Source organism: Centroberyx gerrardi, chromosome 20, assembly GCF_048128805.1.
Source record: "Centroberyx gerrardi isolate f3 chromosome 20, fCenGer3.hap1.cur.20231027, whole genome shotgun sequence".
Lineage (NCBI taxonomy): Eukaryota > Metazoa > Chordata > Actinopteri > Beryciformes > Berycidae > Centroberyx > Centroberyx gerrardi.
Genome location: NC_136016.1, coordinates 3,240,535 through 3,256,047, shown reverse-complemented (window position 1 = coordinate 3,256,047; position 15,513 = coordinate 3,240,535). Strand labels below are relative to the sequence as shown.

The 15,513-nt window shown below is 44.4% G+C and overlaps 2 protein-coding genes across 3 annotated transcripts in view; one reads left to right on the top strand and one right to left on the bottom strand.

Moving 5' to 3' along the window:
- slc16a3b (solute carrier family 16 member 3b) overlaps positions 1-15,513 on the bottom strand; it is an 82,974-nt gene that overhangs the window by 56,746 nt on the left and 10,715 nt on the right. The gene's annotated exons all lie outside the window — the stretch shown is intronic.
- csnk1db (casein kinase 1, delta b) lies at positions 2,093-14,367 on the top strand. 2 transcript variants are annotated; one of them, XM_071924668.2, is made up of 10 exons: positions 2,093-2,578; positions 5,973-6,083; positions 6,881-7,029; positions 7,975-8,203; positions 8,396-8,566; positions 8,676-8,824; positions 9,504-9,672; positions 10,294-10,433; positions 10,851-10,921; positions 12,275-14,367. In XM_071924668.2, the coding sequence occupies exons 1-9, from the start codon at positions 2,503-2,505 to the stop codon at positions 10,881-10,883; spliced, it is 1,227 nt and encodes a 408-aa protein (XP_071780769.1). In that variant the 5' UTR covers positions 2,093-2,502; the 3' UTR covers positions 10,884-10,921; positions 12,275-14,367. The 2 variants fall into 2 exon arrangements, with proteins under 2 accessions (XP_071780769.1, XP_071780768.1); XM_071924667.2 differs by lacking the exon at positions 10,851-10,921.

Genomic DNA, 15,513 nt, shown 5'->3' with positions numbered 1-15,513 from the left:
TCTGGTGGTAAATATTACTAGAAAATAAGGTTATCCTCAGGTAAATACTACTTGGACTCTGTTCTTTCACACTTACAGAATTGTGATGTCACTAACAAAGAAATACTTGTAGTCAAGTGTACAAAATAATAGGTAAGATAAACAATTTACAGCACATACAATTTTTTTTCATCATAATTCCCATAAATGCCATGGCAGGACATGACTAATTTGTGTATTTATACCAATGTTTGGTTTGCTGTATAATAAAAACATATTCACAAAGTGCATATGTGTTGAGTGTTGAAAAAACCTGAGTCTTTATTTATTTATTAATTTTTTTACAAGAAACCAAAGTCTACAGAAAACAATCATGACATTTGACGGCTTCACGTGAATTTGAACGCCGCGAACATCTCCAAATCGTTAGTGCATCATTATTCCTACAGGACGTGAACGCGGCATGTAGACTCCTGTTCAGAGCATTGGCCGACACGTGCAGCGCGGATTACCCAATCTAAACAACAACAGGCTGCCATGTGAGCCGCCCCAGCGCTTCGCTGGTTGGCCCGTGTGCAACCAATCAGAAAAATCGCAGTGGCTGGTCCATATGTGGCCAATCAGAAAAAATCTCACGCGCTCTTCAGATTAGCGGGCGTGGCTAGGAGCTGGGGGATACCAAATATGGATATGAGTGGGACGTGCCCCCTCTCTCTCCCTTTCTCTCTCTCTCTCTGGCTTGTTTTTATATGCCAAGATGAACACAACGGTGCTAGCTTGATACTTATAGTTTAATAGTTTAATATGTGGAAAATATTAGATGCAGGGACTTTGCCATAGCTTATAGGGTTTAGAGAACTGACACATCTGCAAAACTCATAGCTGATGTGTTCTCATTTCAAAGGCTGACTTGATAATAATAAGGCCATGACTCACTCTGCTCATTTAGTTATACTGGAGGAAGACTAAGCCATGGACATTTGCAAGTGATTTGCCTATCCTAGATGCGTCCCTTCATATAATGTGCACCGAGGGGAAAGTTACAGTGGAGTGTGGCCTACTTCCCTACATAGAACTGCATGGAAGAGTGGGTGATGAAAGATGCTGACTAAACCTATTTCCCGTTCCTCATGCTCGGTTTTCAAAATCGACCCAGCCAGAGAAGAGACACATCACAATCTGTCCTGTAATAAACCCAGCAACCGACACTAAAGTTTAGAAGATGATATTTAAAGGCCTGAAGCTTCTCTCCTACAGTTTAGGCCATTTGCGTTCACAACTTAGTCTCTACCTTGTTTGACATTGAATAATTAATGTATAACTGAATTCATAAACTGTACACTTGGTGTCTCATCACCGTGGTCAGTAAAACTCTGATAAACCTTTTAATGATAGCCTTCAATGCATCATGTAGGCTACTGTTTCACATTATTGTGCTGCCTAACATAGTGGAGATTCCAAGTCTTGAGTTTTTCTCATTCTTTCCAAGTGACAAACTTAATATGTCACCATGCCTGAATGAATACAGTAGTCAGTCATAGAGTGACTTGTCAAACAGCCTTACTTCTCTGTATGTGAATATGAACTCGTATTATAATCTATAATTCTGACACAAAAAAGTAATCACATAATTATTCAATGTACTATAAAATACCTTGCAATGTAACTGATTAATTCGGCAGGTATACATTTCACCAAGCAGCTCTTATTCAAATACAATTTTATCCTGAACAATGGTTCGCCTGCTACCGCCTCAATATTTTACCACCAAAATACAGCGTGGTGAGTGGTAGCTCAGAGTGTGAACCAATTCTAAAAGTTTAATTTTAATTGAAATAAGAGCTGCTTGGTGGATCACATGTAGGCCGAACTTATCAGTAGACCCTCAGTATTCGTAAAAGGTTTTAGGTCGTGTTCTACTAGGTGTGCACGTTTGCCGATAAGCAAGGAAACATTAAATTGCCAGATTTTTAAATGAAGTTTGGGGTAATGTTCTCATACAGAGAACAGAACATGTCCGGGCTACGCTCACCTTTCCTTTTTTCTGATCTGCCCATGGTTGCTAGGGGAAGTGGCGTCACCAGCGTATGACAGCTTTCACAGTGGAGGAAAATTCTCACAGTGGAGTAGCGGACGGACGATTTCGGGGATAAAGCTACTATCAAAATCCGTCTCCATCCTTCTCTTTTTGGGGAATAATGACATCCAAAACGCCGAGAACATAAACTACACACTCTGGGCTATCGGATGATATCGATATTGTAGCATTTCGTACCTCAGAAAGATAAAAAAGGAATGGTGAAAGTTGGACTGTTACAGAAGGAACTGAATCTGCTTGGATTCTGGGGGAAGGGGGGAGTGTGAATAAAGGAGGTTGTAAACCAGTTGAGGAAGGTGAAATATTTGTCGAGGGAACATTAACAAAAAGAGTAAAGAGCATTTAGGTTGGATATTTAGGACAAGGTAACGTTGGTTAACAAGGTACAGACGAGGCTGTAAACGTTAACATTAGCTAACAGCGAAATGGAACTGAGAGTGGGAAACCGATACAGACTGGGGAGAAAAATTGGAAGTGGATCTTTTGGAGACATCTATTTGGGTGAGTAAAAATTTGAATCCTAAGTTCTCTGACCAAGTACATTTTCTGCAATTGTTAACTACACTGTTGAGCTAGCGAAAACATTACTGAATCCCAATGACGTTGAGCTAATGTCATCTTACTACTAACGTTAGTTAACACTAGCTAGTTTGCTAACCACAATCTCGCCAAGTTAGCTACCGTTAGCTGTCTGCTAGGAAGATAAAGCCAGTCAAATTCATCGGCTAGCTATCATGTCAGTGCGCTGATGAGCCTGTCTACCAGCATCATACTGACAATCAAATGCCAGGCGTATCAGTTGACAGAAATGAAGTTATCGTAAGGTATTTGGTGTCTCCATGTAAGGTGATACGGCTTGAAATACATTGACCGATCTGTGGCATTGCAGGCATCAATGGAAAATGCAGTAAACTGTCAGTGTTACCTGAACCAGCGTTATGGTCAAGCTACTGCTGGCCGAGGCTAGCTTGTTTTTTATTACAGCAGCTAGATTACAGACGACTACTTCCAGCCTAGACAGGCTTTTGAATCCTCCAGAACTAGGCTGAGTACAGGCAGACCTAGTCACCCTAAATTGCAGTTGTTTGCCAGTAGCTAGCTAGGTCCCTGCCATCTGTCAGCTAATTCCACTGCTGAAGGGCAGGAGATAACATTAGCTAGCCAGCCAGGCAATTCTGTCCTGTACTCCAGGCTATGGCAGTCACCCATATTTTAGGATGAGACACAGTGGACCAGTTTCCCTACTATACCCCGCACCCCCCATCCCTCACCCCTAACCCCCAGTTTGCCTGAGTTTGCTTCTCTTTGTTTCAGTCACACATTTATTGTTTTGGCTTACATGCATTGACTTTGATGCATTCTCTTTTGACTGGTTGTGTGTATGTGTTTCTATACAAACAAAGACTGGGCACGCTGGTTTTTCCAGTTCACAGTGTCATCAGGCAGCTGTCAGGCGAAATTGTCTCATGATGCACTGTTGCCAGTCAGGTTCAGCTCAGAGAACTCTGTCATTTGCAAGGATAGTTTTGTATCTGGTTTAATCTTGTCATAAACAGATGTCAGAAGAGGTTCAGACTCCTGGATCCTTGACTTCTTTTTCAGCCTGGTCATAGAAACTGTAATTTGGTGCCTGGGTGTTTACATGTGACCTCTCCATTGTTGGTCTAAGACTGCATTTGTCCAGGATTTATTCAGTTACTGTACTGTAAGTGAGCCAGGAACTCGGAGTTTGCCACACAAGCCTACCAAGCTTGGCACAGCACATGCACATGGCAGTTACTAGTGTATAAAAGTTAGAAAGAACGTATTGTTTTCCTAGGATGACATCAGCTGTGCTACAAACAATCATCTTGTTGTTGCGCTAACGGTCTGTGTGTCAATGTGGATGTGGAAAACTGTAAATAACTGTCTTTGATGTTCAAATTATTCACTCCACCATACACTACCGTCACCTTATTTCACCTGCCGCTGTTGCAGAGAAAATTCCATTGACCAAAATAGCGTGTAGTATACATGGGCGGCGAAGCTTAAATGGTTGTTTCAGTCATTTTGTGCAGCATTTGAGTCTGAAGATGGGTATTTGAATAGGCCAGCTGAGAAAACAAATAGGCTAGACCTACATGGGAGAACCCTCAACTGACAAAGCAGCATGTTTGCTCTGCAGAATTTGTAGACTCATTTGCGTACACCATTGGATGAGTGTTTTTTGCAAATAAGAAGCTTTGGTTCATGAAACGTGTGAAACCTGTTGGAATATCCAGCAAACCCATCTAAAGAGTTGAATCATAGGTTTGTCGATTTCAAGGGAGACCAGTCCTAAAGGGCCTGACTCCCACCCAGCCTGGCTTGTGCAGGGCGACTATGTGTGGACGTTTCTGAGCGCTCCATAGTAGACATGTGGTTTTGATAAGGCCAGTTACCCCGCCCCACTCCCTGGGGTTTCTCTCAAGTCCGGAAACACTCCTCGCACAGCCTACACATGCTTAGCTGTATGAAGACCCTCGACTGAATTACAGCATGTTGCATAACTGAGCCTGGAACATGCCTTAAACATTTAGTAGGCCTGCTCCTCCTAGGCTGCAGATCACTTTGGACTTGGTGGAAAAGCATAGCCATGGATAAGCATTAAGTAGACCCACTAGTACTGTGTTAACTTGGAGTGTCACTACACCCTCAATAATGACAGAAGTTAGTACAGGGCCGTCTTGTACCCCTGTCCATGCTTCCATCAGCCTAGCATTGTTTCCATGTCTTGTGGTGTCACGGAAGGCGGGGCTGAGGCTGGACACAGGTGTGTGTTAGTCATCGCACACGCAAACACACGTAGAGAGAGGGAAGCTCCAGTCAACCACAATTCCCCTGCCTAGCTCTAGTGTGGACTAATGCAGTTAGTTTTATGTAACCACACACGCACGCACATATGAATCATCCAACATGTTGAGTGTTTGCGCACGGAGGTGTTAAGTGCCTTTTCAGGAGATAGGCCGACCAAAATTGCCACTGCATGGTGGCTTGTCTGCTTTGCATAGCAAGCTGACACTCTGTCCTCTAATCAAGTGGCCATTGAGTAGGCCTCCCTGCACTGCCCTTTGTATTCTGCTTGAACATTTATGTTTTTTGATAACAGAAGACGTGGCCTAGTGTGACCTCTTCAGGGCAGCCACTGACAACTACAGATCAAACATTTACCTCGGTCTAGCACTGGACTTTGTATCTCCCTTTCTTATTAGGTTCAACTCCCACTGCTTAGATTTATCCTTTTTAAACTTTGCAGGTTGTATCGGCCCGGTCCTAGCTCTGCAGTAATGGGCACAGAGGTGCCTTTTCACACTGAAGCTTCAAGCTGAGTCTTATGTAACGTCTTGGCCTGTTCCTGGGGTGTGAAACCCGACTGTATGGTTCCTCTCTGCAAGCCTCTATAGTTGCGGTTGGTAGTCAGGATAGAGTTGGCTTCCTTCTCTGTTTTTACTGCTGCTGGGCAGGGATGGGCCTGGACTCGTTCAGTCACACTCACTGTTCCCTGACCCTGTCGCTCACTTTCGCAAGTTTGGAAGAGAATGTTCTCCTTTTCCTTTCTCATAACGGCATTCCTATTACACAAGGTCTGAAATAAGCAAAATCAAACTTTCATCAGAGTAAAATTAAGTCGTTTTTTTCCCTGGCTGGCCTGGGCTCACCAGTTTGACATTAGCGGATTTTAGAGCCGGTAAGGCTCTGAGGATCTGAAAGTCCACATTCCCTGTAGTGGAAAAAAAACCAATAAAAAATAACTTGACTCCTGAAACATCAAACACGTTGAGTTTGAGACGGTTTGAGATAAGAGATCATATCCACCCGGACGGTAATCATGTGGATACCAGAAAAATACCCTGACTGCTTCTCTGTTCATTCCTAGGCACGGACATTTCAGTGGGTGAGGAGGTTGCCATCAAGCTGGAATGTGTGAAGACCAAACACCCCCAGCTCCACATCGAGAGCAAGATCTACAAGATGATGCAAGGCGGAGGTGAGGCATCAGCTCCCACTTTTGAACCCCCATCCTTTATTGGACATGCTCCCTTCTGTCCTCCATTTTGGGCACTCCAGCCCACTCTGCTGAGCCCTTAACTAGCTGCATTTCTCTGCATTTTCTACACTAAGCCCTCCTCTCTTTCTCCATCAGCCCTTTCACCCCCCCTCCTCCCTGCTCTCTGTCCATCAGACTCCTCTCTTCAAACATTTTTTTCCAGCCTCTTCATCGCTCTTTCTTGCCCCTTCCCCAAATCTGCTTTCTCCCAATCCTCTTCCTCTCTTTCATTCTGTCCTCTCCCTCCCGCCCCTATCCTCCCCTCTCCATGTAAATGTGATGCACACATGGCTTGGGCAGCCAGTGATCCACATGAGTCACCCGGCAGGCTGAGTGAGAGAGAGAGCGACCGACTGCAACATTGAATCAGCTCACAGCCTGAGAATTACTGGGAGCCTGAGTCCACACTCACGTGGGAGAGCCCACTCACTCAACTGGAAATCATGTTGTCCTGAAGGGAATGGGTCAAAAGTAGCTCACTTCAAATGATTGGAGTGTAAACAGTGGGTGCATTAGTAGTTTGAGGATGGTGCTATTAATGCAAATGTTTGCTATTAATGCATCGCCTTTCTGCATTTCAGAGTTCAATCACATAACCTACTGACTCGGCTAATTTTACTGACTGAGGGTTAATTTTGTCATTTCTCTTTTTGCTTTTTTACTTTGTTTTCTGTTCCCCGCGTTACAGAACCATTAAAAAAATAAATAAATACTATTCTCTCCCCATCTGTTTGCAGTGGGCATCCCAACAATAAAGTGGTGCGGAGCAGAGGGCGACTACAACGTGATGGTGATGGAGCTGCTGGGGCCCAGTCTGGAGGATCTGTTCAACTTCTGCTCCCGCAAGTTCAGCCTCAAGACGGTCCTGCTGCTGGCCGACCAGATGGTGAGACTGACTGCTTATTACACACACACATATACACCTTACCCACTGACCAACACTCGCACTCAACCTCTATCTATTCATCCAGATGACCTACAAATGACAGCAGAAAGCACTAAAATCGCATTACATTTTAGGCATTTATCCAAAGCGGCTTAAAATGAGTGAGCAGGTAGGACTTCATTGTCTTGTTTATGGGCACTTCAGCGGGACACATGGCTGTTTCAGTGGGCCATCCTGCAAAACGTTGTGCAGTTTGCTATCTGTTTTTTATGTCAATTACAAGGAAAATTGTGCCCCTCCTATTTCTTCTCAGATCACTGCACATGAGTGAGAGGAGATGAGAAGCCTCTTCCATTATTGAGATTTTCCCACAGACAATGATTGATATAATGGCTTTCATATAAGCTTAACCTATGACCAGGGGGGCAGGGATTGGCACGTGACCAAACGTGCCAAACAAGCAGCCGGTACTGCAGTTCTGCCCAAAATTATTTTTTTCAATTCATTTTCAATGGTGGAGACCCTGGATTTGGTGCTCTGTCCCCGGATTCCCCTCTCTGGATGGCATTATTTTTACCAGAGGTCTGGTAAGGAAGAGATTGTGCATTTAAGCACAGTTTGGTGCTGAGAAAATGGTGAGAGAGTGCGGAAGCTACTGCATCTGAATTAAGTTAGAAAATATTAGAAACTCAAAACATTGACGCTCGTCAGCGGAAGGAACTACAGACTGGAAGGACTGGTCAACAGTGCGCAGTCTCATGGGCAGAAGTGAAGCAAAATTGCAACCAGGAAGCCTGAGAATTCTTGCCATGCTGCGACACTGAGCACACCCCATTCAAAACAAATGAGGTGATGTCACTTACGACTCTGTTCACTGTGTCCATTCTTTTTTACGGTCTTTGGTAATGACCTCCTTTCTCTCCTCTCTGCTCCTCTCCGCTACAGATCAGTCGCATTGAGTACATCCACTCCAAGAACTTCATCCACAGAGACGTGAAGCCCGACAACTTCCTGATGGGGCTGGGCAAGAAGGGCAACCTGGTCTACATCATCGACTTCGGCCTGGCCAAGAAATACCGCGACGCCCGCACACACCAGCACATCCCCTACCGCGAGAACAAGAACCTGACCGGCACCGCCCGCTACGCTTCAATCAACACACATTTGGGAATTGGTACAAACACGCACACCACATACATTCTTACATATGTAGGGCTGTATGTACATGAACACACTACCACAGCTTCTGACACTAGCCGAACACCTTCAAAATGAATTGAAGTGTTAATTTCCTCTCGGTGCAACAATGACCCTCTCCTTCCTCTCTTCTTCCTACCCCTCCCTCTTCTCCCGTCTCCCTCTACAGAGCAGTCGAGGCGAGATGACCTGGAGTCTCTTGGCTACGTCCTCATGTACTTCAACCTGGGCTCCCTCCCCTGGCAGGGCCTCAAGGCTGCCACCAAGAGGCAGAAGTACGAACGCATCAGCGAGAAGAAAATGTCCACCCCCATTGAGGTGCTGTGCAAGGGATACCCATGTGAGTACCCACTTCAGTTCCAAGCATGTCACGTTGTTGGACCATTATAATGTTGAGAACAAACGATCACTTCATCACTTGAGAAACCTTTTCTCACTCTTTTTCACAGCCGAGTTTGCCACCTACCTGAATTTCTGTCGCTCCCTGCGCTTCGACGACAAGCCGGACTACTCCTACCTAAGGCAGCTGTTCAGGAACCTTTTCCACAGACAGGGCTTCTCCTACGACTACGTCTTTGACTGGAACATGCTCAAGTTTGTGAGTACTGATCATAAAGCTAAATCTGATCTGTTTCTGGGGAAAAGAGCATCAGCCTAAAATGTCAAATGTGGTTATTAGATGCCTGCCTGGATCAGTGGATAGGAGTCCAGGATTTTTATTGAGACACTTGGTATTTTCAAAATTAGTTCTTGACAGATGGTAAGAATACATGGCATTGCATTTAGAGTAGGGTTCAATCAGAATGAGTTTTTGAAAGATGAAAATGATATTTTTGGATTGAAGCTGCTGATTGTTGAATGTTTGATGTTCAGTGTCTTTAAATTTGATAATTTTCATGCCAAAGATTCCATGCATTTAGTCTTTCCCCTAGAATTGTATTCTTCTCAGGGTGGAAAAGCCTCTTAAACAACATTTAGATCATCATGGGAGACTAAAACTCCATTGAAACCCAAACTAATTAAATTCCTTCAGGTTGGTTTGCAGCTCCTTAAGGCAGGGTGAGGCAGGTTTCATTGCAGGTTTCACAGACTGTTGGGTAAAATCTGCCCACACCACACTGGAATGATTTAATTAATAATAATAATAATAAACATTCACTAGTTGTGGTCAGGGATATATAAGCTATAGCCATGTAGTTTTCCACCAAACCCATCATCCCATCATGTTGTATATTGCCTTGTTTCTTCTCACAATAATGCCTCACTCTGCTACACAGGGAGCCAATCGCGCAGCAGAGGAGGCGGAGAGGGAGCGTCGGGACAGGGAGGACAGGCTGAGACACGGCAGGAACCCCGGCACCAGAGGAATACCCGCCGCATCGGGGCGACCCCGGGGAACCCAGGACGGAGCACCGCCCACCCCGCTAACGCCCACCTCACACACAGGTCAGTTCACACTGGCACAACTCACCGCCTTACACAGTAAATGCTTTTCTGCGGTCTAGCACAGATGAGATAATGCACCTCGTCCAGAGAGTACATCATCCCTCCTCAGGCCCGCACATGTAGATAAAATCCAGATCAGTAACAATGGTGAGTCAGCCAAAGCCTCACTCATTCTGAATACTCCTTCTTTTTGGATTGAAGCTGCTGATAGCTGATATATTGTGCCAATTTAAATTTGACTGTTTTAATCCCAAAAATATCTACAAAATTCCAAGTATTCAGTGTTTCCCCCAAATTTAATTCTTGTCAGGGTGGAAACACCTTTGAAACGGCATTTAGACCATCATGGGACACTAAAACTCTCCATTGAAAGCCAGGATAATAATAATAATAAAAACATCCGTGCATACTGGTCTGAAATCTTATCAAAATGTTTCAGTAGAATCAATTCAGGTTAAGACCTTCTCATAGACAACAGTGTAGTATTGATCAATTTTACATTAAATATGTAATAAAACTGCATCAGGTCCATCATATCAGAGGTGGACGATATGCTTTTTTTGACAAAAGGCCAATGTTGGCCCCATACACGGGTCTAACCCTCTTCTTCTCTTCCTCCAGCGAACACCTCCCCTCGACAAGTGTCCGGCATGGAGCGCGAGCGGAAGGTCAGCATGCGGCTGCACCGCGGCGCTCCCGTCAACGTGTCGTCCTCAGATCTGACCGGACGGCAGGACACCTCCCGCATGTCCACCTCACAGGTACAAGACACCCGCAAACCAGCTTCTGATAGCGTCTCAACCCACAAGAAACAAACTTTGGATTTATCATAGACTATTCTGGCTCAGCTCAGGCTCTTTGGATCACATCTATAAGCGCTGTGGTAGTAACCCACTATTAGTCAGCAGGAGCTTTATAGTAATCTATCTATCTTTTAAAGTTATGTCTTCATAGAACTGTGTATTGTACTACTCCAAATGGCCATCAAAGATCATTGCTTTGAAGGGAGAGAGGCCAATGGAGTGCTATCTACAAGCTTTACAAAAGGCTGATCTATAGTGATTCACACAGGACCCAGATCCAGAATGGCAGAAGTTCTCTCCAGTTGTGTGGTTGGTGCAGGTTGTGGGTTCTGACTTGACATATTCGGCCTTCTCTCTCCCTCCCCCCAACCTCAGAATAGCATTCCCTACGAGCATCACGCCAAGTAGACGCTCGCCACGTCCTTGTGTGACGGCGGCCGCACCGGGTGAGTCCCGTCCCCTGAAGCACCGGGGATGCACCGCTCCAAACTCCAGCGCTACACTGGGCTGCCTCAAGAGTCTCACGATGTTCAGTCCTGGTTCCTGTATGTTTCACTGCCAGTCCGGTGTCTGCCACTTTTATCTGAGGCACATCCTCTGAATGAATTTGGCTATTACTAGTTGAGATTGGATCTAGCAGCATTTGAACAGGCTGATGTGGACACAGGGCTGGAATAGAAACATACATCTTTCTCCTGCTTCCTGGAATCGGGTGAACACCAGAGTAGTCGGTTGTCTACCAATGAGGCTGACTTCCTGTTTCTGAATGAGACTCAGCAGGGTTGGGCAGCTGTTGATGTCATAGATTTCGCAATACCGTCACAGAGATTGTATGGAAATAATGCACCGTGCTTCCTGGCATGTTCATGACATCACTGCTGCGGTCACACCTGCTCAGTTTCATTGAACTGCTGAGTCAGATGCTGACTACATTTCCTCAGCAGGAGGCTGCAGTCCTCTGAGAGCTGGAGTGGATAATGCATCGCAGTGCATCAAAGCCTAAGTTGTAACTCCCTCATTGCCAACCTCCCAGTGTGGAAGCAATGCCCCTTGAATCAATTCTGTGCCTGTGGCTTGTTGCTTGCACTGTTGGTTTGATGCCTGTGTAAGGCTACATCTGTCAGCATGCAGGCCTAGCTCTGAAGCATTCGAAAAGCACTCACCCCCTCCCGTCACGTGTTTTTATTTCCCCCTGCAAATTTCCTCTTCCCTGGCTTTTCGCACTCAACACTTGCATGCTGTTAAGCTCCTCATTTTGAATTCAGCCTTCAGCTTTCTCATGGCTGTGGCTGAAAGCATGACATGCAAAAAGTCACAGGGAACACTTCATATAAAAAAATAAATAAAAAAAAAACATATTGTAAGTATTGTTAAAAGTGTCTCTCTGGTTACTTTTCTTAACTTACTTTTCTTCATAGAGGTGGTGATGTTATTGCACAGACTTGTTTATGTATAATATTAGAATCACTTAACTGTAGGTTGGATTGGTTACAGCCCCACTGCTGTTTTCCTGTTCGAGTGTTAAATTGTCCAGTTTGTTGATCATGTAACCTATGGGGGGAAAATCCACAGCATACAAATTTGACTTAACTTTGACTCAATGTGACTTTGTATGTCAGGAAAAAATGCATTTAGACTAATAAAGAATCAATATAGAGACATTTGTATATCAGGTATCATTTGTAAACCTGAGACAGTGTAGGGAAGTGTGCATGGAAAACCTCGGGCCACTCCATGCAAAGCAGATGAATGTGCCATGTCTGACCCTCCTGCTTCCTGTCCTGTGTTCTCCCCTGCAGATGGTGTCTGGCGTGACGCCCGCTGGTCTCCACTCTGTCGCTCCACGATGAGCCCCACAATGCAACCCGGCGGACCAAGCCCTGCTCACTCAGCAGCAATCAGCCTCTCTACGACCACACATACTAATACCACCACCACCACCACTACTACTGCTACAGCTACCATTGGAAGCCAGCTTCTGACTCGGCACAAACTCCTCTCTCTGACTGGCTTTTGCTCTTCCTGTCAATAGTGTCGCCTCACTCTCTCTCTCTTTCTCTCTCTCCTCTGTGAGTCTCCGTCTCTTGTCCTCCCCCAAACATTTTGATAAAGAGTGCTGGACTTCAGGACCACTCTCTCTGTGTCTACTTTTTTGTCAGGAGACATTTTGCACAACCCCTACCCCCACCACCACCTCCCCCTTTGCCTGTTTTCTAACCACGAAAGATTCTCAGCAGACGAACATGGCAACCCGGCAGTCTCCTCTTAGGACATTTACCGACCGACGACACAACTGTTAACGCCGTGGCTCCGGCTCCTCCTCCTTCCTCCTCGTCAACGACGCTACATTTATACTCTCACTGTACGCTACTACATAACCAGAGTAATAAAACTCCTTTTGGGTTCGTTTTTTTTTTATTTTGATTTTTTCTTTTGCAGTAAGGCGTATCAAGCCGAACCAACCGCTCTTCATTTTCTATATATGGGTAGTTTCAGGGGTGTGATGCTTTTCATTTGTATTTGCAGTTCTCGTTCACTTTGACCACCAGCCAGTTTCCTGTTTTTGTTTTGAATTGATCACCGCCATTGACGGCTCTGTCGAGTAACTCTATAGCCATTTGTATTTTAAAAGAAAAAAGGAAAAAAAAAAAAGAACTACTTCTTTGCATGTTTTAGGACTCGGCCTCCCGGCTCGGCCAGACTCGGGCGCTCGGAGGCTCGATCCCATCTATGACGTACCAAAATCTCTACATTGGTATCTTGGGTTCAGGAGGTTGTGTATTTATCGATGGCGGGCTCTCCCAGTCGGTGAGACCTCCTGTCTGCTCACCAACCGGCTCTCTGGCAAACCTCCGAATGAACCCTCGCTCCCTTCCTAGTGTTCTGTATGAAAAGAAGTGCACATACATAGGAGCGAGGGCGTCATTTGAGACCTTTTACCAGATGTCCATTCACTGTTGTACAGATCTCCATTTTCATTCCCTTGTTATTTGTATTATTTCTAAGCTGTGAAATACCTGTAATATAGATGTGTAAATGTTTTCTCTTTTTTTCCCCCGTTTTTGTTCTCTCTTTTTGAACTCCATTTTGGGTTGGGTTTAAAAAAAAACCCAATGTGACCTGTTAGCTCGGTCACAGGAAACCTAGCCGCTGCAAGTATGGGTTGCCGCAAGTGTAGTAACTTCCCATGTTCTCATCGTCAGTCCGCCCCCCCTCACACCGCCACGTAGATGAAGTGCAGGATCATTGTAAAAAAGCAAAAACACTCGCTCCCCCGCCGCGGACGGGCGCAGAGACTTTTAACGTCGACCAAAACGGGCGCCGGGCTTTTAAAACAGCCGCCGTTTTTAATCCGAGCTGTTGTACCCAATGTGAAAGACTTTTTTTTGTACGGAAGATGGACAACGCCTCGCCGTCCCAGCTGTGCGGGAGGTGGAATGGTCCTGCACCGATGTGGCGAACTATAGAGGCACGGGCACTGAATATGCATTATTTGTGAATACTCAAAATTATTCTTGAAATGAACCCTCACCGAGGGGAAAGTTGTGGGTTTGCTCTTCACCTTTATCCCTTCACAGGCTTTGTGTTCGGGCGAGGGGTTTTGATATTTAACTTGACTCATAATGATCTGCAGCCAGTCACCTGAGACTTTTACGGCTGCGATGATTAACTATGCCATGTCTCTTTATCATGAAAGGCCTCTTGTAATTCAGCCTTGCTACTACTCATTTCTCTGATTGGTTTGATTTTGACCCGTGGCCTGTTTGGTCAGCCGCTCAACACCTATGTAATTATCTAAGCAACCAGCTCAGCAAGATTTACTTTCTTTCTCATTTGTATTTGCCACTGTATTTGTGTACTTTACAACCTGTAAATAAATGAAGTACTTGTAGCTTTTTGTGTCATGTCTTTATACAGCAGTCTTCAGTTGATCTCATTGGCCAACAGAGGGTGCTATAGGAATGCTTTGAGTGGTACAGAACATAGTAGAGGGCCTTCATTCATATAGCTGAGGTAAGATGGGGCTGGGAAATTCTGTTACCTTTGTTTAATACATTTTTCTGCCGTCTCCAAATAAGATTAGAGGACATTTGACTGGGGAATTCAGAAGTGCAGAACATACTCGGATGAAAAAGTAAAAAACGGACAAATACCTTACAAAGTAGTGTCGTCTAAAGCAGTGGTTCTGAATGTGGGGTCTGGGGACCACCAGGGGTCCTTGAGGGGGTTCCAGGGGGTCCCCAGCAAATTGATGAAGTGTTAAACTTCACCATTATTTAATTTACAAGAAGTTAACACAATTAGAGAATGTAGAAGAAAGACTATTTTGATCGTAATTTCACTGTTAAATCTGTACCTACAATACAGATAGTCATGGAATTCTGGACAAAATCATATAACAATAAAAATATTCTCTTGAATCTGAGAGACAAAATCTCATCAAATGGAGGTCCGTGGCCCTAATGTGGAATAAATTAGTGGTCCTCGATGTGAAAAAGGTTGAGAATTACTCATCTAAAAGTACACTTGGAATGGAGCTTTCATCTGGTCCAATGATGGTCATAAAGTCTGAATATCATGAGTGTCCTACCCAGTGGTGGAAAGAGCACTAGAATGTCCTACTCCAGTACAAGTACTGTTACTTTACTGATATTTGACATAAGTAGAAGTAAAAGTACTGGTGAAAAAAATCTACCTAAGTAAAAGTTACTGAGTTTTTAGAGAAGAGAACTTTGTTCATGTGATTTTATCCATGCAATTCTAACATAAGAGGAAAGAGTTCAAACTAGATTATTTTAATTGGAAAAATTAGAAACTACAAAATAAAGTGCACAAAGTAAAACCAGATTTTTCTTCTTTGCTGACTGGCCGTTCACTGCGAATGGTTCCACAATTGGCCAGTTTACGATGATCCAGTTTCTGTTGCTTATGAAGAGCTACAAAATGTGTAATGGATTTTATTTAAAATGTAGCTAAGTATAATTCTTCAGAAAAAATTACTGACTTTAAAAAATATTCAAAAAGTACAAGTACACAA